Genomic DNA, 25,731 nt, shown 5'->3' with positions numbered 1-25,731 from the left:
CTAGGTGTAGTTCCATGGTCTTCTACTAGGGTATATGTCATAGAAGATAGCGCTAGCCCTAGCTAAACGGATCAAAGACTCTGAGTTATGACACTATTGATGCAATGAAATGGACGAGGTTCATACGTAGTCACATATATGTGGATATAACTAAGCTAGTGGTTGTGCTCTTAGTGTCCCTCCTCAACGACACCACCTAAGAGATACTTGTCAAGTGTGAGCGGCTACGAAGACACCATATTTTTTGCAGCTGCATCAAGCATGAGATCTTGGACTACATGCACTAGGGAGCGTTGGAAGTGAAGGTGAGGAATGAGTTCCCCCCTCCCCATATAAGGGCTCAGCTAATGGAATTGTTGAAGCTGTGTCTCTCCAATCTCAATGCAGTTTAATCGATGTCAGAGAGTTCAGCGCGTGGTAGAGGTAGTAAGAAAGCGCCCCTCCAAAGGCTCACCGCGAACTCGCCATCATGCATGGTGTCCCCAAGACCCCCTTCTTCAACATCATCTCATCATGGCGACATCATCGATCCTAGGGTCCCTAAGAGCCTATTATGAAGAGACTTGTCGGACATTTTCAGAATATCATAATGTTACTAAAATCATGGATGTATTTCAAAAATAACATTCTTAATAAAATCTAACTAATTAGTTATAACTTAAATAAAATTTAGATTAAGAAAAACTAACTTTTTCGTTGTATGAGTTATTTAAAATTGTTAAATAGTCATCAAATATCATATGATACCATTGTAGAAGAAAGGGAAATATTTATTATGCAAGAAAAGAAATATTTATTTTCTAAACTTTACTAAAGAAGGGTATTAATTTAAATTTGCTCTTCTATTATTTACTATCTTATTAAATATTGATGGGACATTATAAGAAAGCGAATTTGCTTCATACTCTTCTTCTTCTTTCTTCAATTTCTTCATTTTCTTTATTTTCTTCTTTTTTTATTTCTTTATCTTCTTCATTTTTTGTTCTTCTTCGTGGTGATGTTATTTTCTTCTTCTTCTAATGTTGTTGCTTCTTCTTTTTCTTCTTCTACTTCTATGTTGCTTTAATACATTTTAATTAATAAATTAAGAGAATAATCAAAAAACTTTGAATTTCGTATATTAACTACGAATTTTATAAATTAACTATGTACCTAATAATAAATCATATAGTAAAATAAATATTTACCACTTTCTTCTAGCTACTCACAGCACCAATGTCTTATTTATTTGAAAAGATTGATTATAACATTTGATTATTTTAGCTCTTTCAATTAAGAAAAAAAAATCTCGTGCATATACATTTAAGAAAGTGTGTTAGATTAAATATAGTGCTCATAATAATTAGGAAAATATTAGTAATTATGAAATGTGTTGAGTTATACTTGTCTTACTTCACCTCATTCTCTTTGCTTTAACAACTTTAAGTCATAGTTTATTTATTAAATTCCTAGTTAATTTACAACGTTTTTTTTCTACTCTCTTTTCTATTTATTTTTATATATTTCACTCATTCACTATTTTATCTCTAGAGGCTTATATACAATTGTTTCGGGTGAAAAAAGAAGAAGAAGACAAATAATGTTAGTAAATATAAAATGAAATTTATAAATTAATTATGAATTTATATATTAACTATAAAATGTGTTAATTAACTACGTACCTAATACAAATCTTACAATAAAATTAATATTTTTCTCTTTCTTTAAGATACTCATAGCATTAATATTTTCTCTTTTTAAAAAGTTAATTGTAACATTTGATTCTTTTAGTTCTTTCAATTGAAAAAAAAAATCTCATGTACAATTAAGAAATTATGTTAGACTAAAAATAGTGTTCATAACTATTAGAAAAATATTTAGTTATTATAAAATTTTTCCAAAAACTTTATTTTATTTTATTTTATTTTATTTTGAAACGGGAAGTTCTAATAAAGTTGTATCTCTCTTACTTTCTCGTCATTCACCTTCATTTTATCACTTTACTTCGTAGTTAATTTTTTTTTTCTTTGTATACTCATTTTTTACTTATTCTTATATATTTCACCAATTCATGGTCCCTTTTCTTCTTATATGAGAGGTTTGTATATAATTATTTTTAATAAAAAAAAGAAACCAAATAAGATTATTAAATATATATTACTATAAAATACATAGATTAATTATGAAATTCGTAAATATACAATAAAATTCATAGATTAGTTGTGAAATTCATAAATTAACTATAAAATTTATAAATAAATTATGTACCTAATATAAAATCATGCATGTTCTTTCTTTATGAAAGGTTAATTATAGCATTGATTCTTTTAATTGAAAAAAAGAAGATCTCAACGTAAACTTAAGAAATTGTGTTAGATTAAAAATAGTGCTCGTAACTAGTTTGGAAATCCTAACTCTACCTGCAAACCCTAGCGATAATCTTTCTCCACGGGCTACCTACTCATACGGCCAACCTCAACTATTGCACGACAATCTTTCTCTAGATTCAATCTTTCTTCACTATTTTATTAATATCTTCTCAACTTATCTTAAAATATTTTTATTCTAAAACTATTAGATCCGTGACTCGTGAAGCTATCACCCATAAAAATTTTAGTATTTTCTATAAACTAATCGTTCCATATCTAGCTCCTCACATTTATTTGTCAAAGTCTAGTTAAAGTTACATTTCAAGTTATCCTAAAATTAGAGTTTTATCTTTGAAAGTTGTCTTAGATTAGGAATCCATCTTTTAGAGTTTGTTTCATATTGATATGTATTAGAGCCTTAGTATTTAAATATGATGATGATATTTTATTTTATTTTATTTAATAAAGTTCTTCCACATATTGTGAGGCATTAAACAGATATCATGATCTCACTGAAGCAATAGCAAATTTTGGTGGCATCCCTGGTTTGATATGTCACAAGCCAAGCCACTATTTTTCAAGACAGCATCACAAATATATTAATGTAGGTGGGCATTAAACAGACAGGGACTTGATCAAGGTAGATCTTATTCTCACAAGGGTTGGCTCAAAATGACAGATCTTGGATTTAGATGGGGTTGGGTATCTAACACCCAAATATAAAAGAATAAAAATAAAAGGATAGGAACAATGTGCAATATTAAAGGATTTAGGACTAAGCCATGTATGTAGGGAAGTAGAAAACCGACTTATTTGTGAGATTAAAATACATCTAAAAATAGAGTTAAGTGTATCACAATTTAAGGAGTTGGTTTTAGTAATATTTAAGATATCATCAGCAAACATGATATGATATAAATTATAATTAGCTTAGATATTAAAGCCATCAAGACCCTTTCATTCATCTAAGAAATCCAAACATATGAAAAAAAAAAACCCATTAGTTAAAGTCGTCGAGAACGAGAACAACCTCCCAACTTAGTCTATCATAATTTTGGTCTTCTGTTGCCAATTTGCCAAAATATTATTATCTCCGACAATGCCCTTAAATATCTCGATAATTATAAAAATAATTTAATTAACATAATAACCATCAAGCTTAGGTATCATTATCACAGATATGCATGCAACAATACTCCTCACTAATATTCCAAATCTAAGAATAAAAATTAGAAAACCAGGCGATGTTGGCTCTAGTATCATTTTGACTTTCTAAGTATAAAACACGTTATTACGGAATATTAAGGATAATCGTGTTGCAATCTGATTGTTCGTCAGATGGTTTGAATGTTGTGAAAGTTACTTTTATTATATTAAAGAGGTTGTTGGTCAAAACTTTTATATAAAGATCAACAAGCTTTGCTTAATATTCTATTAATTTTTGAATATTACCTAGATCTTCCTAGTATTTGACGTAACAAATTAAATATGCGTCTGAACTCGGAACCCTACTTCAACGAGCTGCCACTTGAAATAAGGAAAAAAATAAATCTTCCTTTCTCTAACGCCATTATGTTTGACTTTCTATTGCAGACGAAGAAGAATATACTAGTACATAGCTTCTTCTTTTTCAAGTCTTCTCCACATCCAAAAAGAAAATTCTTTCTTTCTTTCTTTCTTTTCTTTTTTTCTTTTTTTTTGAAAAAAAAAACATCTAAATGGCTCCGAGGTTGCACCTCTAATTTCCAACGTGATAAGTAAATTATATGAAAATTTATAAATAATATCTTTCTTCTTCTTTTTTTCCTTTTCAATCAACACTAGTCTTTAAAGAATTTTGTAATTTAAACCTTTTTTCTCATAATTTTTTTATACGCCACTTTGAGTTTTTAAATATAAGGCAAAATCAATGTAGAAATATACAGTTAGAATATTAGAGGTAGAGTATAGTGATTAAATTTAGAATAGATAATTCTATTTAAACCTTCTGAATTATCATCATTTTCTGCATACACTATATACATCTCTGAACTTTTCTTTTTTACCATATATACCCTTTGATTCAAAAAAAAAATTTAGTTTAAAAGTTCGTATAATTACTTTTTTTTCTTAGTTTAAAAGAGTATATATAGATATATTTTTTTAGTTTGGAAGAGGATGTATATGAGTAATAAAAGTGTTCAGCAGGTATATCTGAGAAAAAAAAGTAATTATTCTGATGGTTTAAATAAAATTATCCCAATTTAAAACAAGGTTCTTTAGTTTGGTCAGGAGGACTAGGATGGGATAAGCCCGAAAATGGTTGATTTGATGTTTATTTTACTTGTAGTATTGTTTATATAGTCCAAGTTTAGGACCTGTGTCAAAGAATCGTCGCTCAATTTTTTCTCCTTCGTTTATGCATCAATTGTAATCCTGGGATGTTAACGTAATGTACTTGCCTACGGACTTTTTCTCAATAAAATAAAATAAATCTGTGGTGTGCAAATTAAACAACACACAATTTATTTTTTTCCCAAGATTTCAGAGCCGAAAACAATGAAGTTTGAATTCCACTAATTTCTTTGAGGAAAACAAGAAGCAGTTCCTTACGATTTCAAGTCAATCCATATTCTTAAATGGCGTAGGAAGAAGGAAACTGCAGTACTAAAAAAGTCATAGAATTTTGCAATTGTAAGCATTCATCAATGCATTACGTATGCCACCCTCTAATACACAACTGCATTTCTTTTACCAAATAATGACTTTAACTAAGCTTTGTAAACTTAAAAAACTTGTGTTACAAGTTAAGGATTCTGAAGTCCAAATTCTAAAAAAGGTTGCTGAAAAGAACTTCAAGTCGATCGACTTGAAGACTGGACCCTAAACTCATCTTTATCAAGGGTTTGGCCATGGATTTCAAATGGTAGATTGGACTCAGGATGTGCAATTACGAATAAAAGATTGATATGTAATCAGACTACCATCACAAACTAGTAGTAATTTCTTCATCTTTGACCATGGATTTCAAATCACAAACGATTAGTAGTCAATTTCAAATCACAAAATATTAGTTTTTATTACTTACTTTTACATGTATACATATATACTTTAAAATTTGGTATTATATCCATCAACCCGAACTACAAGGTAAAATTTTATCAATTTAATTATAAAAAGATATAAAAGTATTCTTATTTTTATTTACATATATATTTGTTTCAATTAAGATTAAATTAAATTTGAGAAAATGTAACCTCAAGGGTATATATGCAAGCTAAAACTATGAGTTTTAAAATGTATACACACAAATAAGGAACTTTTGAATGATAAACATTAAAAAGAAAAAATTCATTAAATAATTCTTTATCTTTGACCACTTCTAAATTCCAAACAGTTGTTCAAACTAAAACCCCTTAAATTCTTTGCACTCCTACTGCCTAGCATTGAACAGGCTTCAAGACAATTCTTATATAAATACCGTCCATAGGACTAACTTTGAGCAGCCTACTACGACACTTACTACTCTTCATATTTTACACAACCCCTTGGCCTTCAAACTTTGATCCTGAACCGAACTAGGTGATATATGAAAACGATGAATTTTCCAAAACCCTGCACCATATTTCTTGTCCTAGCCGTCTCGTTTATGATAATGGCATGCAATGATCAGTATGTCGACGCTACGAGGCCGGCACCGGAGTGTTTCAACGGAGAGGGGGCGGCAGAATACCGGCCGACGATGTTCGAGAAGGCTAGGGCAACGACGGCGATGTGGATGGCGAGGTTGCCTTCCGGGCCTAGCAAGCGAGGTGCTGGTCATTAACTTGGCTAAGAAGTACGTGCCAACACACAGTTATATAGAATGTATCAAACCATACAACCATACAAGAAGAGAGAGAAAGAGAGAGAGAGAGATTATTTAGTTGGAAGACAAGTGAATTAATACAATATAAAACTCTTTTTTTGAGTCAATATTTGATTATTTCATATTTTCTATCAATTTTGTTACTTGTTTTTATGAATATAAGAGCATATCTGTGTATTTCTCACTAATTTTAGTGGCAAAATATGCTCACCCATCTAAGCTTTAATTCATTTAAAAGTGAAACCAAGATGGAGGATATCATCCGGAGGACCGACTGATAATTTATTAAATTTAATTGGGTAGAGGTTATTATATTTTAAATCATAGATGGGCTTATCAAGATTCTAATTTAGGACATCTATTTTGGAACCATATAAATTCACCGAGTTCTCTAAAATTTAAATTGCTAGAAAATAGATATTAAGTTTTTAAGTAGTCCATGAGTTAATATTTTATCTTATTGGAAATCTATTATATTAGAGATTTGTTAGGAAGTAAATCTGGATCGATCTAGACAAAATAAATTATGAAAATTTATACGGTGGTAGCCTCAGAAGTTAGAATTCTAATAATTTTGGTTTCACATAAATTAAAGATTGAGATAAAAATATATATATAATACTAGATACATTAGAGATTGAAATAAAAATATATAAATAAAATAGTAGAGAAAAGTCAGAACAGAACAGAACAGAATAGATTGGTAAATATTCAATGTTGCGAGCGGTCGTCGAAGGATGGCGGACACCCAAGGGTGGTGGTGGACAGCCATATAGTAGGGTGGCTTGTGACAAAAGATGGTGGCTAAGGTTTAGGTGTTTGAAAGAGTTCTATAATTATGATCTACTCCTGTAAAAATAAAGACGATCTAACAACTACGATAAAACTATAAATGCAATAATAATAAGATAACTAAACTTAATTATTTCTTAATGCTTGGATGATTAAACAAAAAAAGACTAACCCCTTTATATAGAGAGGTTGGGTATAATTAGTACTACTCGGACTAGCCTTAAAGGCTTATATGACTCAAATTAGAAATTATTTTAGCAGCTTATATGATTTAATTAAATTTATCTTAGTAGCTTACATGACTTAATTGAATTTGTCTTAGTGGTTTACACAACTTAATTGGACTTATTTTAAAGACTTGTATAACTTAATTGGACTTGCTTTAATAACTTACATGAGAGACAAATATAAATCAATTAAAAGATAAAAAAAATTCAATCCATCAAGCCTAATATTCTCATGATGCAATCTGACCTGATTCGATTTACATCAAGATTCCATTAGACATTGTCTCAAGAGTTATAGAGGCAAACCTACAACCTGAAAGGTTAACACTATTCGACATCAAATACAGAAAGTAGTACATTTGACAGGGAGTCAAGCAAAGCACTATCAAGAGGATTGTAGGCAATTACAATTAGATAGTAAATATTTTGTAATCGTTATTTCTATAATGCTTGGTTTAATATGATAGAAGAGATCTGTGGTTTTTTACCCTTAGTTGATAATAAATTTTTTTCATGTTAAAATCGTTGCGTTTGCTTCTGTGTTTGCATTTCATATTTTGATTGTGTCTTATCGTTCTAAGTAAAATAGATTTTGTAAAGGTAATTAAATATTTTCATAGTTATTTAATCTCTACTTTCTATTATCTATTCTTATGCGATTATGATGGGTAATATATAGAAGCAACGTATGAAGGGGCATATTATTTGCAATGTAAGCCGTGGAAAACAAATTATTTGTTTGCACTTGGGTATAATGACTTGATTTGGCTAAATATTTGTTGTAGCTTGTAAGATTAACTCCATAATGAAACAGGTTGGAGTATTGGTTTGCCAGTTTAGTTTAGCAACGTAGTAGTTTGGAGCAATATCTCAATACTACATTTAGCCCATATGTGGCCCTTGTATGGGAGGATTGGCAAAGTTATCTACCTCATTATCTCAACAAAAAATAAGTTGTCAGAATTTTGAAGTCCAAATTCCAAAAAGGGGTGCTAAAAAAGAATTTCAAGTAAATAAGAAATTAGGCTGGACCATGAACTGATTTTTATTAAGGATTGGCCATGGATTTCACATGGCAGATTGGACTTAGAATGTAAAAACAGGAGAATGAGAATTAAAGACTAAGGCCACCATGGAAACATAAGACTTCAAATGACAAAAAATATTAGTTTCTTTTAAGTCTTTATATATATACTCTTCCAAATATATTGCCTACATACTACATCAAACCGAACTAGACGTCTAAATTTTGTCAAGTTAATTATAAAAATATTCTTATTTTTGTTTGCATATATTTTCTATTTAAGCAACAAAAGAAAACATGAGTTTTAAAAGGTATGCATGCGAATAAGAAACTTTCAACGTACAAAGAAAAACAAAACTTGAAAGAAAATAAAACCTAGCTACATACTTTCTTCATCTTTGACCACTTCTAAATTCCAAGCAGTTGTTCAAAATAAAAACCCCTAAATTCTTTGCACACCTCTCACGTAAGCATTGAAAAGGCTTCCTTAAAGACCAAGACCACTCTTATATAAATACCCCTCCATCTAACCAACTTTGAGCAGCCTACTATGACACTCACTGCTCTTCATCTTTTACACACCTCTTGACCTTCAAACCTTGATCCTTCCTTAGCCTACCTACCCTAGTATCAAGCGATGAGTTTTCGGAAATCCTGCAGCACACTATTTCTTCTTCTAGCCGTCTCGTTTATGATAATAGCATGCAGTCAGTACGTCGACGCTACGAGGTCGGCACCGGAGTGTTTCGACGGAGAGGCGGCGGCAGAATACCGGCCGACGATGTTCGAGAAGGCTACGGCAACGATGGCGACGTGGATGGCGAGGTTGCCGTCCGGGCCTAGTCCGGGAGGTGCTGGTCATTAGCTTTGGCTAAGAAGTATATACCAACACACAGTTAGATAGAATGTATCAAACCATACAAGAAGAGAGAGAGAGAGAAAGAGAGATTATTTACTTAGAAGACAAGTGGATTCATACAATATAGTACTTTTTTTATTATCAATTTGGTTAATTTTTTTATGAATATAAGAGTATAACTGTGTATTTCTAACTAATTTTGGTGGCAAAACACTCGCCCTCAATATATATATATATATATCTCTCTTCTAATTAAGAACTAAACATATGTGCTCAGACTAAGATGCATATATAGAATGATAACTGATGCTAATTATAACCTCGTCGCAAAAGACTAATAAAATTATCTTTAGAATTTAATTAGAAATGAAACATCGATCTCGCTTAGATGAATGTTTTATTTTTATTTATTACTAGTAGTAGTATTTTAATCTCTGTTATGATCTACTGACTCATTCTTCAACCTTATAGAGTAATTTATAACTTATTCATGACAAAAAATATTAGCACCAATAAAGCTCCCGTTACTTTTGGATGAAAAAAAAACTATCATAATTGAATGCAAAAAGATTAAATATTTAAATTTAAATTACAAAGATATAAATTAGAATCGAGTTAGACCGTTGACTTAAACTGTTTAATTTACCTTTATTTTTTTCTTAACAAGACGCGTCGGTGACGAACTTGATGGACTTTTGCATCGATCCGTACTTTCAAGTTGACGAGTGGAAAAGGTCGCCATACTTTGAGTATTTGACCAAACTAGTGCTCGCCCAAATTTTATTTACTAAAACGGACTGCAGTCTAGATTTAATATTACAATAGGCTTATTTTACTATCGAATTAAAATTTTAAAATTAAAATTTAGTCGAGTAATTATTACTTTTTTACATTTCTAGGCGCAATTTGTTGTGGGTAATCGTTATACATTCCACCCAGTAGATCTTTTCCATAATTTCATAACGAGAGATTTTATGACCAAAATAGATAATCGAATATAAAGTTATGATGTTCTAAACTTTTTTATATATATATATTTATATATTTATATCTTTCATGCTTAATGTTCAATTAAGTTTTGATCAAAATTCATATATTTTTCATCTTCATAACGATATATTATATGTTCAAAATAGACTATTAATTAGAACGAAAACTAAATTGTTCAATGTTTTAATAAGACGCTAAATAGCTTAGTACTTTTAATAATAAAATACTTAACTGTTCAACAATTTATATAAGAAAGATAGAATCATCTTTTTCTACTAAATTGTAGAACTTTTAAATATTTTTCTTATAATAAAAGCACTATAAGGATTAATGCTTTACTTATAAAATAAGATGTTGGACTCATCTAAAATTAAAATGTTAAACTTATCGGCATCTAACCAACAGCTACAATAAAATATAACAATTTTGGTATTAAGATTAGAGTATGGTCTATTTTGGTAAATAAAATTTAGAATAGAACTAGTTTAATAGAAAAAATTTAATGTCTTATTTGTTTTGAGTTTGATATCCACCTGAATTAGTTCATGATTTCTAACCTGGTTCGTTAATATCTAATTAAGTTTATTCTTAAAAAAAATTTAAAAATAAAAAATAAGACTAACTAATCGAGTTCGGAACTTAATCTCGCACCAAACAAACAAACCTTAGGTAATTTTATCAAATCACGCTATGTATGAATTTTTCTTTGATGTCGAAAACATTAACTAGTCTACCCAACTAGCAACGACACAGTCAACACATCAATTTAATTGAATAAATCATGTTTTACCAAGTAATCAATGGATTCTATTAGATTTTGTCTAACAATTGTACTTAATTGTAGATTTTTGTCTTTGTTTATTTTATTCCCACTGTACCTATTAGATGTCAGTTTATCTGAAGTCAATAAGAGCATTAATTGCCCTTCTACCAAAGAGTTTTTGAGATTGGCTACCACCATGTTAATAAAAGACCAAGCCCTTAACCTTAATTTCTTTATCTTTGACCATTTCTATAGTATCTTGGTCAACACGACAGCACTAAATTCCTGGTACTACCCTTGACCTTGGATTCACATTGGACCGTATCAAAAAGACTAATCTTTCATTGCAACAAACACTGCCAGCCCCCCACCACTTATAAATACTCTTTCATTGCAACAAACTAGGAGGATACACACACAAGTATCTGAATCTCATTGCAAACAACCTCCTCTCTCCTCTCAGACTCTCTCTTTGACCCTTAGCCTTCAAACTCCATCAAAGCCGATGAATTGCCGTAGGGCTTGCACATTCCTGCTCGTCGTCGCCATCTTAGTTGTCAGTATAACGAGCATGCATCGAGTTGAGGCAGCGAGGCCGATGACTGACCGTTCCGGTGAAGATGGTGCTTACATGAGCATAAGGAAGATGGTGAGAGCAACTATGGCTACATGGATGGCAAGGTTGCCGTCGGGCCCGAGCGCGGGTGGCCCGGGCCATTAGACTAGGCCCAAAATAATACTTGTATATGGACAAACAGACTGATACACCTGTAATGTACTAGAAAAAGAATATGATTCTTTATAACCACAAGGTTTTTCTTTCATATATGTGTGCAATTTAATTGGAAAAAGCTACTGGTGCCTTCATAATTTGATAACACAACTCTGTACTTGCAACTCATGCATGCTCAAGTCAGGAGGATTTTTTTTCCCTTAGATAGGGAGATCCCTTGGGAAATATATGATGAGCAGAAATAATTTCAAAACAAATGCAACACAATTAGCAATCTGCTCTAGTGATTTCTGTGATCCCCTTGCTCGTTTCAAGATATTAGATATCCACTTTAATCAACAATATCAATCTTCCAGACTACATTATGCAATTGTAAGGAAGAAAAAAGAAAGAATAGGTTTTACTCATAACTGCAACATATTGGTTAAAAGCAGTGGGCATTTCTCAGAAATGATGTCAATTCACCTAATACACATTGCAAATCAATTCAGTTCTTCTGCAATCCTGTCTCTCTATTGGTTGCCCGCCAATAAGTTAGGCAAGTGTTGTAATTTTATGAAAGATACTAACTGATAAAAAAACGGTGGAGCTGCTATGGATGAAAGAGAATTGAGTAAGCAAGATAATCAATGTATGGTCATATCATTTCCTTGTAGCTGAAGAATTGCATCAAAGCTGAAATCTTTTCCAGGTTGGAATGCCGCTTCAAGCTCCTCATAGTTCTGTTCAACTTTTAGATTTTTGCCAACTTTCACACTTTGCTGTGGTATAAATGAGATGAAAGTAGAAAGCTTAGTAGAGAAGTTGAAGATTGAAATAATGAGAGGTTAAGAGAACATCAAAGAACAATGGACATTTCTTGGTAAAATTGAATTGGTTTGTAAGAAAAGGTCTGATATAGCTACTATTTGTTCAGTACGAAAAGCTAGCAGGTCAGAATTCTAACTTCTAAATACAACAGAAAGGTAATTTACGTATAATCTGGTATTTGAGCTAAATACATTTCCTCAATGTTTTTCTACATTATACTGATTTCCAATTTCAATTGGAAATCATCTTATGATGATACTCCATATAAACTGTTTCAAATGTCAATAATAATTAAGAAATCAGGCCACCTAAAGGATATCTTCAATATAAAGGCTATTAGTACCTTCTCAACATATTCCGCCACCGTACAGTTGATGATCTTCTTGATGGATTGCTTATAAACTTTGGAAGGTCCAATGATGTGTAGGAGAACATCTTTTGGAATCTGACACAGATAAAGAGTAAAACGAAATTTGAAAATTCATCCCGGTAAAAGAAATGCAGTACTCACATACCTGTAAGATGGTCCTTCCAAGTATTTACTTTAACTCACCTTTTCTATGAGAGAAACTTCCTCAGTCTCAATATAGGATTTATGGGGTACTATTAGCTTAATAAAATCTAAAGATGCACATGCTTTCAGAGAGAGGTTAGTTTGTAAGTCCTAGTGGGAGTAAGACGAAGATGATTAAAAGAAAACTTACATCTGGTGTTTTCCCTGAATTGTCCAAGTTGCCCCAGTCCAAAAAGTGTAAACAGATGGAAATTTAGAAACAGATATCAGTTATTTATTCATAACAAATGACATACTAATCAACACGTGTGAATAAAGAAGTAGACGCGGAAAATATGTCAAATAATAAGAACATGCCAAATACTATCTAGTTAAAGGGGGTTCAAGAGAGAAGCAAAGGAAAAGCCTCTCTAGTTAAAGTGGAAGGAACATAAATATCCTAATGCTCATCTTGAACTTTTCCAAAGCCATAGGTAGCTTTTACTTCTGAGAACAGGCCATAAGTAGTTGACAAATGCAAAAATATGACAGATTATGCTGTTTGGTTTCCAAACGGGAAATCTAGAAGGTTTTAGTGTTAGCATCATGGAAAGAATATAAACTTTGCTAGGAGGCTGGCGGTGCATTTTCATGACAAAGTTGCAAGAAACCATGTTATTTCATAATAAATGTGCAGTGTGGATCCATGATGAAGTTCCGTTCTTGGTTAGTGAAAGCTGGGGTATCTTTGAGTAACAGGATCCATGATGAAGTCCGGTTCTTTGAGGTACCTTCAAACGGTTACTCATGCCATATGTTAAACAAAAGTTTAGGATATCAGCATATAAAATCCATAGGTAAGTAACTCATATATATGCTAAGGAGATGGAGAAAGCAAAATAAACTGTAAACTAAAAATTATAGATTGTACCTCCTTTCACTCTTCGAAAACCAGGAATTGGTTGTGCAGCAGCAACTAGCTTGGAGAATTCATTGTCAAAGATTGCCTGGGTCTTTGCACCAGATACATCAACTCTAATCTATATCTCATAGTAAATGAAGTAAAATAGTTAAAATTACATGCAAAATACCACGATTATATAAAGAAGATTAACATGGGAAGGCCACAACCAGCATAGTACCTTTATCTCCTTATCCTCAACTACATTAGCAGCAACAGTAAAATCATTAAAGCAAGGTATGGAAGCATCAGGGTTTTCCAAATCTGTAACTCAAATAAACTATCAAGGTCACCCAAAAGTTCAAGAATTCTACAAATCTGAGAAAGATAAGAAGAGAATACAGCATACTTTGTATAGAAGACTCTGTCTGAATTGCACCAATATTATGGCTGGATCTGCACCACAGATGATATACTATAAGCACACAGATGCTAATTTAAAATACTTAAAATGGACCCAAATACTTTATGTTAGCACCAAATAAAGATAAAAGTTTCAACATGCATCGGTACTCCACACGAAGTGATAGAAAGCCCACGAAAGCACCAAGGAATATCTAGTTGTCTACAACTATTAGACGTAGCTTAAAAATGATTATAAAGGAGTATAGCTTTGTCAAAATGTTGTACATGATTAACATGTCTCCTTACTTCACAGAAAAACTAGAATACCTAATACTGTGTATACATGTCAACAGGTTGAATACTCAATCTTTTATAGCTATGGGTATTGAACGTAGCAAGCCATCTTCATCCATCTTGCCAAGTTACACCCAATATAACAAAGGCTTGAGGTACGAATAACTGAATAAGTAACAAACACTTAACAAAAATTTTGATAATATCCCAATAGGTACCATGAGAAATATAATAAGTTTCTGTCAAAATTATTGCTGCTTTAAAAACGAACAAAATTGCTGTCAACAGACCAAGTGGCAATGGGAACCATACATGGTTCGATAAAGAAAGGTCGAAGAATAAATAAGAGGAGGTGTTTTCTGTATTTGCCATTTTGAAAAGTATGAGATAACTTATAAAAACCAGTCTCACCTTCTGGAGTTCTGTTCAGAAGCATTAACGATATGTACAGAAGACCACACTCTCCGAGAAAATATAACTCGTGCACGAAGCTGTAGTCTACAATTTCGACCAGTTAACTGCAAACAATGAGTCCACAAGTTAAGATGAAAGGCAAAGGAGAATATTGATCGAAAGGAGTCAAATGAAATGAAATATCTTATTTATAACATCAGCAATGCAAGTCCATGGAGTTTTTTTCGGCTTTTGAGTCAGGTTTTTTCAGAGACAAAGAAAAAAAAGGTGTGCTCAAAGAGCAAAAGTGAACTGGTAACTAGTTGCTCACTTGGATATCAAAGGGTTAGTCCAACATGCTCAAACTAAAAGTGCATAAAGATTCTTTTCAAAGATTATATAACAAAATATACATCCTTTTGCATGTGAAGAAGCTCATGATATTTCAACTACAATCGCATATCAGCAATTTGCTGATATGAGGAAGACAAATATAACATAGCTTTCAAAATAAAGAATAACGGAACATCACATTCACACTCTTTGTGCATCCAAAAGTAGAATAGGCATATTAAAAAGTTTAAACTATACAGAAGTTCAGGAACAATCAACTATACGCGCATGAAGTTTTATCCATGGAAATAACAAACTTCTGATTTCAAAGACAAATCTAGGAAAACCTACGCCCTTTCCTTTATACTCATATAACAAAAATTACAATGTTCTTGAGGCACAGAGCACTTACATTTTTTGGATATGCAAATTAGTTGACAGGTCCTAACGACAAAATGGTTCCTTGTATCACGACATACTAAATCTGTGTGATTTTAAGCTTCTAAGAAGACATGTTTCATTTCTTTCATCTCCCAAATAGTGATTTCAACTAATCACATGCGAATTTTAAAGGAAAGGCTAAAAAGACAATCTGAATTAAGAAAACACTACATCCACAATGATAATGCAAGTACGCAACACTATCTTGAGACCCCTTTCTACCTTTACATCTCTCTTTTGGTATCTGCAGGAAAAGTTTCACATACCTAATAGTAACTACGTAATTAGTTTAGCAAAGAAAATTGTATTTAGCACCTCGCCTTTTCAACCTTTTTCATTTTGCACCTTGCTTTTTACTATTATGTAAGTAAGGAGTCTTCTGTTTTAGTAGCCAATGTTCATCTCTCTAGTCTCAAGAACAGACTCTTCAACTCTCCAAATCAAACACTTTGTAAGCTACCAGTAACCATTACAAGAACAAGTCCCATCCTTGAAGCAATGGAACCGATTCCGATCTCGAATGATGAGCTCTCTTCGCGTGATCTCGGAGATCAGCTTCAGAGCTGCATGGCAGTCATCGCAAACCCGAAGGTTCTTCATTACCCTAATGGGCATTCCTGGTGGTGTGCTCATCAGCCCAAAGACAACCGCAAGCTTCTCGCTATGCCGAAAGACTACCTTCTCCTTCTCCACCTCATCCATGTCAAGCAGCACCACGGAAGTATTAGGGACATATCCTCGCTGCCTCATCTCATGTAGCAACTCATTCCACCTCTCCTCAATCTCCGGCAATTGTGGATGGTCATCATCTCCAGCAACAAACTTGTGCATAATTCCGTCCAGAGATATCGTGCTCCACCCTGGAGTCTTCTTCACTCCTCGCTCCCTCATTATGCACCGCATCCGTGCCACATCGTCGTATCGCCCTGCCGTCGCATAGATGTTTGATTGCACAACATAGTAGCCATCATTAAGGGGATCCAATTTGACAAGATATCTAATAGCCTCTTCTCCGATCTCAACATTCTTGTGCACTCTAGCTCCACCTAGAAGAGCCCCCCACACAACACTATTGGGCTTGATCGGCATGTTCTTGATGAACTCACGAGCTTCATCAAGGAGACCAGCACGACTAAGAAGATCGACCATGCAACCATAGTGCTCAATCTTTGGCATTATGCCATAATCCTTGGTCATGCTTGCAAAGAACCGTCTCCCCTCCTCCAACAACCCCATATGGCTACAAGCATGTAGAAGGCCAACGAAGGTGATCCCATTTGGCTGCAAACCGGCTTGGGTCATCCTCGAGAAGAGCTCCAAAGCTTTCTTCCCTTGCCCATGCATTGCATGCCCAGATATCATCGCTGACCAAGACACCACTGTTCGATCCACCATTCCATCAAACACCTTCCTCGCAGTCTCAATGCACCCACACTTAATATACATGTCTATGAGTGTGTTGCACACCCTCACATTCTTCCAAAACCCACATCGATCAGAGTACTCATGGACTCGCCTCCCCAAATCCAACTCACTCAGATCAGCGCATGCAGCAAGGACTGCAACGACGGTGACCTCATTGGGTCTTAGCCCAATCTCCTGCATCTCCTCGAAAAGTCTGATGCCCTCATGAGGATTCTTCCCCTGAACATACCCAGCAATCAATGCCGTCCATGATCTGACACTCTTCTCAGGCATTAAATCAAACAATTCACGCGCGCTCTCCATCTCCCCTCTTTTTGCCAACTGAGATATCATAATATTCCAACTAACGACATCCCTCATCAGCATTCTATCAAACAGCATCCTTGCAAGGTCCATCTCGCCGCAGCAAGCATACATATGGACTATGGTGTTCAAAAGATAGACATTAGATCGTAAAAAACTGATCTTTTCCACCAATGCATGGATGGCACGGCCGACGTAGAGTCGAGACAATTTGGAGCAAGCATTGAGGACGAAGGAGAGAGTGAATTCATCGAAAGGGACGTTGAAGAGGCGGAGCCGAACAAAGAGCGCGAGAGCATCGGCTGGGGTGGCGGAGATGGAGAGGGATTGGAGATGGGAATTCCATAAGAAGGTTTCAGAGGTATCAGTTGAAAGCTGAAAGATTTGGCGAGCGTAGGAGAAGGAAGAAGGATAGTCGAGAGCGCAAATAGCGGCAATTTGGGGGAAGGGAAGGGTAGAGATGGGAAGCCCAGATTTGAGGAGTTGGGCATGGAGTTGTTTGATTTGAGATGGAGTGGAGAAGTGGGTGGAAAGTTTGGGGTCTGCATCTTCAGGAGAATGGGTGGAAATCTTTTGAACTGGGGTAAACTGGTGGGAAGAGAGGGTAGCAAAGGAGAGCATTGGTTCCAGTTGGCTTTCAATTCTCCATTCTTTGTTATATACAGAAGCTCTCAGGTTAGCTTGATTCCAGTACCTAACCAAACAGGCTAATAGAAAATTAGACATACTAAAAGTTACCATATAGCATCTTTTATAAACGGTTTTTCACATAGCCAAAAGAGTATGAATTTGTAACTCTTACACTAAAATCATTGCAAAATCTGTATCTCAATTTTAGACATTTTTAAGATTTCAGGACGAGTTAAACATCACCCAAACAAAATCCTCAATTACCTTGAATTCCAAATTAAATGAAGTCAACCGAAATGAAGCAACAAAAGAGTCTAAATCCCTCTGAACATGCTCCAGTCGTTCAATAGCAAGTCGCACCTAAGTCCTAAATCCTAATACTCCAAATAGCACCATATCAAGATAACTAAAGATGGTAACGGAGAAATCTGACCCTTCTATGCTAATTAGATAGCAGAAGATCCTGTTAATGAAGTAGCAAAAATTACAAAGATATAGAAGAAAGTTAGAAAGATTACTTCATGGGGGGGAAACTATCATGATAGAATACACATGACAATCAAATCAGAGCACACATGAACCAAAATTCGAGACTCACAAGTGCATAAAATTATAAAATCGAGAAAATGTATATTCCATCATAAGTGAATAATCTAACAACAAGGTACAGGTTACTGTTTGTGTGTCATTCTTTATGAATACAAGAAATTTTCCATTGCCAATGCTGTCTATAATACGAGCTTTAAAATTAGCAAGAAATTAGTATATCCTTCCAATAGATGATACTTCCTCCATTCCAGGCACCCAGCGAATTCCACTTTCGTAGTCTCCAAATGATCTTAATCGTTCTAACAAAACATACTCCATATTGCGGGGGAAAAGAAAAATTTACAATTCTCGGGAGCAAAAGGATTTTGGGAGCTTCCACTAAAATTCATACATCCAAGAAGAAGAAAGGAAAAAGGATTTTGGGAGCTTCCACTACCTGAGGAGTGACGAAGTGGGTCTTAACGGCTACCTCCATTCTTGTTCCTTCCTCTTTCTAAACCCAGAGTGGAACCCCTTATCTGCAATTTTCCCAGACCTCGGTTTTATCTTCCGTTATACTGCGATATCTATTCTTTCTCATAAGCCGGCGACGAGTTAGCTACTCTGCACTGTATTACCACAAAGTCCTAAAGACGCTGCCGACTTTGAAACCTTATGGCAAGGGCATACATGTAAGTTGAGCTCAAACGCGAGGGTATTTTGGTCTTCTCAAGCACTCTAGCACCAGTTCATAAGAGGCAATGGTTGCAGTCTTGCAGATAGAGTGGTAGCTGTGCCTCTTAAATCTTTCGCCTCCATTTTGGCTTCTTTTTAAATCATTTTATAGAGGAATCATGGCTTTCGTGGCGACAACTGAAATCGGTTCAAAGTTTCGATTCCAACCAAACCATGGCGTCTGCCCTCAGGTTTTATATTCGGAACTCTTCTAGTTCAATATATTTGGTTAGGATGGAAGTCTTCTGTAATCTTAGAGACTAAGAATTTGGAGGCATAGTATATAGCTTTAATTTAGATAGGCTAAAAGTGCCATCTTTAATTTCTTAATATTGCCTATATCTTGTGTTTCTTTGTTCACCAATTAGAAATGGTTTTAATATAGTCAATGAAATAGTTGCCAGACTCATTTGTATATTGAATTGATGTCTCTGAGCTTGGATGGGTGACTCATTTTTGGACAACTGAAGTAAGTATTGTCGATATGATGGTATTTGTGCATTTATTCTCTTGGTTTCAGATGAAAGTTTCAACTCGCATAAGTTTTGCCATTCATAATGCATCGGAACTTCCAAGTGGAAGGTAAACTCAAACTTTCTGATTCTTTATTCCCGTAATGTTTGTTTTTCTCTCTTTGTTTTAACATGCAATTACAAAGGCTGTCTCCTTCTGTTTATGTATAGTAGAAGGAAAATTTATGTAGAATTATGTTGAGAATATCAATCGTTCTACCTTGACCTGGTAGGCAGATATTTAGATGATGCATAATTATCTCAGGTTGTATTTTTTAAGGTATAGTTCATGAGTTTAAATTTAATCTGGAGAATATGCGTGGTGCACTAGGTAGGGCAGTAAGATGTCCTGTATTCCCAGGGCTCAGAGGTAAAGGGTAAGTTGTCCAAGGGAGTGGAAAGCAGCAAAACCCCCAAGGGCTGTTAAAGGTTTGGAATCCTAGTCCGTCTAGGATTTCGTCGTTATATATATATTCAGGATGCATGCTCTCAGCTTGAATGTAGGCAATTTCTACATAAATCTCTGTGCACATTTATCTTTTGCTTCATTTTCATTGTGCTGCACTTGATCAAAAGTTTCAACATTTTCCCTTTTCAGGTTATCACTTTATAGTGCAAGAGATTTTAGGCATTTATCTGCACCTACATTTGCAGTTCGTTCAGGTGAAATTTCTGTTTGATTACATCTTTATATTTGTACTTCATTTTCGATATTTCAAATTACTGGCTTCCAATATAGTAGTGTGATGTTTACTATATATTCATGCTTTTAGGTTTAGAAGCATCAATTACTGACAAGAAGAAGAATGATTTATTGCTGGAGAATGTTTCGATAGTTATCGAATCACGTGATGACGAGAAGATCCATGTGAGCTTGTCACTTGGGCTCTTATTTTCAGTAGGCATGTTGATGATTATGACATTAAATCCCTTTGCACCCGATCCATTCCTAGACCTATTCACCTCTAAAATTGAAATTCCATAATGGTCGGTTTTGTTACTCTTTCCCTAAGTTTCTTTCCTAAGGGCTGGTTACAAATTTGCAGATTACATTTCCATTATTTTGCATACATTTGTCCTGTTGAAAACTTGAAATACCCTTAAAACAGGTGTTTCAGTAGAAGAAAAAATGTTTTTCAGAGAAATGGAGGGAAAAAAGATCTTCAAAGGAGATCCTATCAATGAGATATTCATATGATAAAAAAGGATAATTGTACTTTGGTCTAGCCAAATTCATAAAACTAGAGGTTACCCTTAACGTGAGAGGACATCTTTTGTGCAATAGCGAAATTATAGTGGCTTAATGAGCATGAGATTTCCCTCCCTATACCTTGCATTGTTAGGAGCCTCGTTCACTGGGACACCATATTTAGTTAATGCTTTTTTTCTAAGATGTTACTTCATTGCCTGCTAACATATCAATTGGTGTTGTTTTACTGTATATTAAGTTTCTGCTCCTAATATTGCTCTCTGCACTTGAAAGGGAGAAAATTGGATATCTACTGTCAGATAAAGATTCTTTACTTTTAGTACTGTTACTTATATTTTCCATCCCTAGACCTGCATTGATGGGAGTCTCCCTAACTCAACAAATGTTGAGCTATGGATCTTCCCCTCACCTCCATTTGTACTAGTCTAATGCAGTAACTTCTCTATGAGACTATGCTCAAAGATATGCTTAGCCTACAAAGTATACAGCAATCACATGATCAAAACACTTGATTATCTCTTGTTAAGATTAGATAGAGTATATATTGCTCTCAATGTTATTGTTAGAATATAAAATATATAAATCATCTTTAAAAACTTAAGTTTTTAGAGTAGTTAATGAGTTATCACGGTATCAAAGTAAAGAGTCACGGATTCAAATCTTATCATGCCCACTTTTGTCTGAAACTATAAAATTCCACCCATTTAAATTAAATCTCTCTTTTTGAGCCCATCAAAATATCTCTAGTGAAAATGAGAGAGAGTGCTAGAATATAAAATATAAAAACTACTGTTTTCTAAAAACTTAAGCTTTTAGAGTAGTTGGTAAGTAATTAGTTATTACTTTTTTAATTATTCTCTTTGACAATGCCCCTACCTTATTTATTAGGTTAGAGTGGATTTGACTGCAGAGGAGACACAGAAAGCATTTGATGACGTTTTGACTAACTTAGCTCGTACTGCGCCACCTATCCCAGGGTTTCGTAAGATGAAAGGAGGTAAGAATACTTAATAAATTAATAAGTACTAGTTTTGGTATATATGTCTTAGCTGGTTATATCCTTAACACTAGTAATGACTGATGATATAACTCTTGTATAACATTTTATGTCATCCTTTTTCTTCTATCTTCTTAAGTTGGTTTATTTCATAATTTCATGCAATAACTCAGGAATTTCCTTTCTTGTTTTTGCATGATGCTGAATGACTCAAGGAAAAACATCCAATGTGAGTGACTTTAATTTCAAATAGTTTGTTATTTAATTGTTGACCATTTACATTAGATAGTTTTACTTTCCACCAACTAGGAATCAGAGGAAAGTGCAGTGCAATTTTCTGCTCTATCTAAATTATTGTACATTTCTTTTAGATAATAAACTAGTATTGATATTTGCCAGATCTTGTTAAACTATTTCTTATTAAATATTATGTCTATAAGTTAATCTAAATTCCCTTCAATCAAACAACTAAGGTCAAGTATGTAACATGGATCAGAATAGAAGGCAAATTAGCTCATTAAGCTTGTGGTCATCCATCACTGTTTTCTTAAGCTTCCAATTGTTTTTCACTACAGCCTCTGTAAAATGTCTGAGAAATCCAAGTTGAGACTTCCCATCTGTGGCACAACAGTATACATCAGCTTTAGAACTTCGCAGCAATCTGATTAGCTCCTTCTTTGCTTTGATATCTGATTAATTAGTCTGTCTTTCAAGTTTTTAAGATTTTTTGCCATCATAATTACATATGCTTTCAAATTTTGAATATTTCTAAATTATGTGAACTATTAGTTGCCATGTGAAAAGAAGTAGCAAGTCTATAAAGGATAACATTTGGAGGACAAATATGTATCTTTTGAAAATTCTCTTTAAACAGTGAATTCCAGTCATTTGAAGATGTATGTCCTGTTTAGCTTAATGTGGGTTATCTCCTTAATTTGAAAATAATATTTCAAGAAGCATATAAAATCATCTTTGTTTTTTTTCCTGTCATTTTCTCAGAAATATCCTAGAAGTTTATTACTTGTAGTTGATGAGAGTGAGAGTGTCAACATCAACTAGGACATAACATTGATGTTATTATAGCCAATGAATTATTCTCTTAGTACTACCGGTAGGATAAAGATTAGCAATTAATCATTAAAACTTTTACCTGTTTCTAATAGAATTATGATCCTTGAAATCTGTTACAGGTCCCTAAGAGCTTTCTCTTACAGATGCTTGGTAAAGACCGTGTTACTAAATTCCTTATCCAAGAAATTGTTAGTACAACAATTGGAGATTTTGTGAAGAAGGCAAGTACATGATATAATCCATATTACTTTAAACATAGTCTGGATTTCTGAGAGCTTGGCTTGCTACTGAATCAGGAAAATTTGAAGGTGAACACACAATTTAAGACGACGCAATCATTAGAAGAACTTGAATCAGCATTTATAGCTGGTTCTGAATTTGGATTCAATGCCACTATGGATATTGAAAAATCAGATGCCGGCACAACAGAATCAGATTCCTCTTAGCTGGGTAGACCAGTTTTCGTAGATCATTTTGTTATCCAAATGTATCCATTTATGTATGACCTTGATAAACACTCTCTCTCAAATTCTTTTAAAGAATAATTTAGAACATGGTGAAAGAGATCATTTTTACCACATTCTTTTATTGAACTCGTTTCTTGGAGCATAAGATTTGGCCCAGCATCTATCAAGCAAATCTTTTCTCCTTGCAAAAGGCAGGTCTTTCTCCGGAGAAATGAAAATAGAAAGATACTCAAAGGCAGGCCTTTCAAATACAAGTTTTTGGTGATCTGGCTTCTTCCTGACTTCAATGCTGGACAGCATGACATAAAGATTTGCTAAGGAAAGGAAAGTGACATTGGCATGTCAGGCAAAGTGACTATAGCACAACTGGAAAGAGGGACACTAGGAAGTAACTGATGGTCAAATTAGTGTTTGAAGTCGAATTTGACTTAGAAATCAGGCATCATATGACCAACTCAGAATTAGACAGAATTTAGGAATAATTATAAAAATAGTGACACTATTTAGAGCTGATACTTTTATATGTTCTTCTGACTCTTTTCTGCATCACTTTGCTTGACATCAGATCTCACTAGTGGTGATGTTGGTCAAGTTGTCTCACCTTTATTTATTGGTTTGCCACTTTCATTGAAAAAAGTACTGCAATCCAAAGAAGTCATGATGCTGTTAGGAATGGTGAATGGATTATCGGACAATGCACTGATTGTGTCTCTTGTGTTTTGCCTCCCCTAAACTTTTGCTACTCTTTGCCAAACTTCCAACTTACTAATAATTATACAAGCTTATTTTGTCAATGAGCAGGTTAATATTGGGCATCAATATGCCATGTACCTAACACTTAATAATGTAGATCACCTAATGGTCAACAATTACCGTCAATTCATTGCGCAATAATTGTACCATCCTATGTTAGTGAAGAACGTGAAGATGCTGGATAAGATTAGGTTGTCTTCAAGGTACCATATATATTATTTAGTTTGTTATCAAACAGATTAAAGTTCTAGGTCAATCAATTCCAACATAGTATTAGACCTTGGGCAGCCCTGTCTGAGATGTCTTAAAAACTGTGGTACAAATTATTAATCTGTAACCTAAATAGTTTAAGTTTTTACGACAATTAGTTATCTAATATGATATTATAGCTAATTTTTCTAGAGATTTTGAATCCTAATCTTATCTGACTACATACAATGTATAGTTAATAGTCTCTCTCGCTCTCTTTCTAATGCATGGGAGAACTTGGTAAGATCATAGTTCTACTATCACCTACTCTGTATCCAACTTGTATCCCCTTCTATATGAAAAAAGTTTCGATATAAATCGTTAATTTGATTAGCAATCTATATCTAGATGTTGTTGAACTAGAAAGCAATTTATATTGGAAATACTTTTTCTCACACACAATACTATTTTAGTTAGTCATTAAGTTTCTGCATGCCGCTAACTCATTAGAAATCGATAATACCAGTCAGCGATTTTTTAACTCAGTTTATCTCATATTTTGAGTTTCAAAGTATATTAGACTTGGAAAAGAAAAATTATTCTCAAAACTCCTTTCCCCACATCTTTCTTAATGAAACCGACAACCATATCTTCCAAGCAACAATAGGAAAATGGAGGAAGTCCAGAGATAACCCCAAATTATTCTCTCTCTCTCTCTCTCTCTCTCTCTCTATATATATATATATATATATATATATATATATATATCATTCTTTGTCACCAACCAGCTCCATGTTCCAGTCTGTCCTCCCCTTACCTTTTTTTCAACTTGCTTAATGTTATCCAACCTCTCTCTCCTTCATTTGTCAATGTGGTTATCATATTCTCCTATTAAAAAGACTCTAGCCAGCTTATACTCTTCTTTGTTAATTTTCTCAATCATGCCTTGATGTGTGCTTAAGTCTCTAAGTTAGGAGCCACTAATCATTATTGATCAATTGAATACTAATAAGGATGTCTGACATTAACTGAAAGGATTCACCTTTTATCTTACTAATTTGGTACTAGTAAAAGTATGGTATATATTATTCTTCTGTTACTTAATAGCTTCAATTTTTAGGTTAACTAATTATTTAACATGGTATTGTAGTGTAGTTTTCTAAAAGTTTAGAGTTCAAATCTCATTTACCTAAATTTACTCTCTATATTCTATTATCTATCTTCTGCAGTGAGGAGGGTCATACATCAGATCTAATAG

At 33.7% G+C, this 25,731-nt stretch overlaps 3 protein-coding genes across 10 annotated transcripts; 2 read left to right on the top strand and 1 right to left on the bottom strand.

The window, feature by feature from the left end:
- The first annotated feature begins 11,247 nt into the window (after positions 1–11,247).
- LOC140768129 (PAMP-induced secreted peptide 1) lies at positions 11,248–11,880 on the top strand. The gene has a single exon (XM_073108255.1). The coding sequence runs from the start codon at positions 11,356–11,358 to the stop codon at positions 11,569–11,571; it is 216 nt and encodes a 71-aa protein (XP_072964356.1). The 5' UTR covers positions 11,248–11,355; the 3' UTR covers positions 11,572–11,880.
- A 121-nt stretch (positions 11,881–12,001) lies between these two features.
- Positions 12,002–19,106, bottom strand: LOC140768127 (pentatricopeptide repeat-containing protein At5g66520-like). 5 transcript variants are annotated; one of them, XM_073108252.1, is made up of 8 exons: positions 18,997–19,106; positions 14,898–15,004; positions 14,197–14,243; positions 14,029–14,111; positions 13,818–13,926; positions 13,098–13,111; positions 12,737–12,838; positions 12,002–12,344 (listed from the first exon to the last, which is right to left on the bottom strand). In XM_073108252.1, exons 1-8 carry the CDS (start codon positions 19,033–19,035, stop codon positions 12,210–12,212), a joined length of 636 nt encoding a protein of 211 aa, XP_072964353.1. In that variant the 5' UTR covers positions 19,036–19,106; the 3' UTR covers positions 12,002–12,209. The 5 variants fall into 5 exon arrangements, with proteins under 5 accessions (XP_072964353.1, XP_072964354.1, XP_072964355.1 ...); XM_073108253.1 differs by lacking the exon at positions 18,997–19,106 and adding an exon at positions 15,974–16,125; XM_073108254.1 differs by lacking the exon at positions 18,997–19,106 and adding an exon at positions 15,983–16,097.
- A 225-nt stretch (positions 19,107–19,331) lies between these two features.
- Positions 19,332–23,642, top strand: LOC140769309 (uncharacterized). Of its 4 annotated transcripts, none has more exons than XM_073109970.1 (8): positions 19,332–19,465; positions 19,795–19,856; positions 20,385–20,449; positions 20,560–20,654; positions 21,885–21,993; positions 22,209–22,222; positions 23,184–23,285; positions 23,361–23,642. In XM_073109970.1, the coding sequence occupies exons 1-8, from the start codon at positions 19,394–19,396 to the stop codon at positions 23,508–23,510; spliced, it is 669 nt and encodes a 222-aa protein (XP_072966071.1). In that variant the 5' UTR covers positions 19,332–19,393; the 3' UTR covers positions 23,511–23,642. The 4 variants fall into 4 exon arrangements, with proteins under 4 accessions (XP_072966071.1, XP_072966072.1, XP_072966074.1 ...); XM_073109971.1 differs by having other exon boundaries at positions 19,342–19,465; positions 19,672–19,856; XM_073109973.1 differs by having other exon boundaries at positions 19,380–19,465; positions 19,795–20,286.
- The last annotated feature ends 2,089 nt before the right edge of the window (positions 23,643–25,731 follow it).

Source organism: Typha angustifolia, chromosome 10 (assembly GCF_048772165.1).
Source record: "Typha angustifolia cultivar Huaian chromosome 10, ASM4877216v1, whole genome shotgun sequence".
Lineage (NCBI taxonomy): Eukaryota > Viridiplantae > Streptophyta > Magnoliopsida > Poales > Typhaceae > Typha > Typha angustifolia.
The sequence above is the reverse complement of the archived record's forward strand: the minus strand, read 5'-3'. Positions and strand labels throughout refer to the sequence as shown.

What these genes read in the sequence shown, in the direction of transcription:
- LOC140769309 (XM_073109970.1), top strand. Translation starts at nt 19,394, where the DNA reads ATGGCTTTCGTGGCGACAACTGAAATCGGTTCAAAGTTTCGATTCCAA. An exon ending in GTGATGACGAGAAGATCCAT is followed by an intron (nt 20,655 to 21,884) that starts GTGAGCTTGTCA and finishes CTTATTTATTAG; the next exon opens with GTTAGAGTGGATTTGACTGC. An exon ending in TTGGAGATTTTGTGAAGAAG is followed by an intron (nt 23,286 to 23,360) that starts GCAAGTACATGA and finishes CTACTGAATCAG; the next exon opens with GAAAATTTGAAGGTGAACAC.
- LOC140768129 (XM_073108255.1), top strand. Translation starts at nt 11,356, where the DNA reads ATGAATTGCCGTAGGGCTTGCACATTCCTGCTCGTCGTCGCCATCTTA.
- LOC140768127 (XM_073108250.1), bottom strand. Translation starts at nt 18,002, where the DNA reads ATGCTCTCCTTTGCTACCCTCTCTTCCCACCAGTTTACCCCAGTTCAA.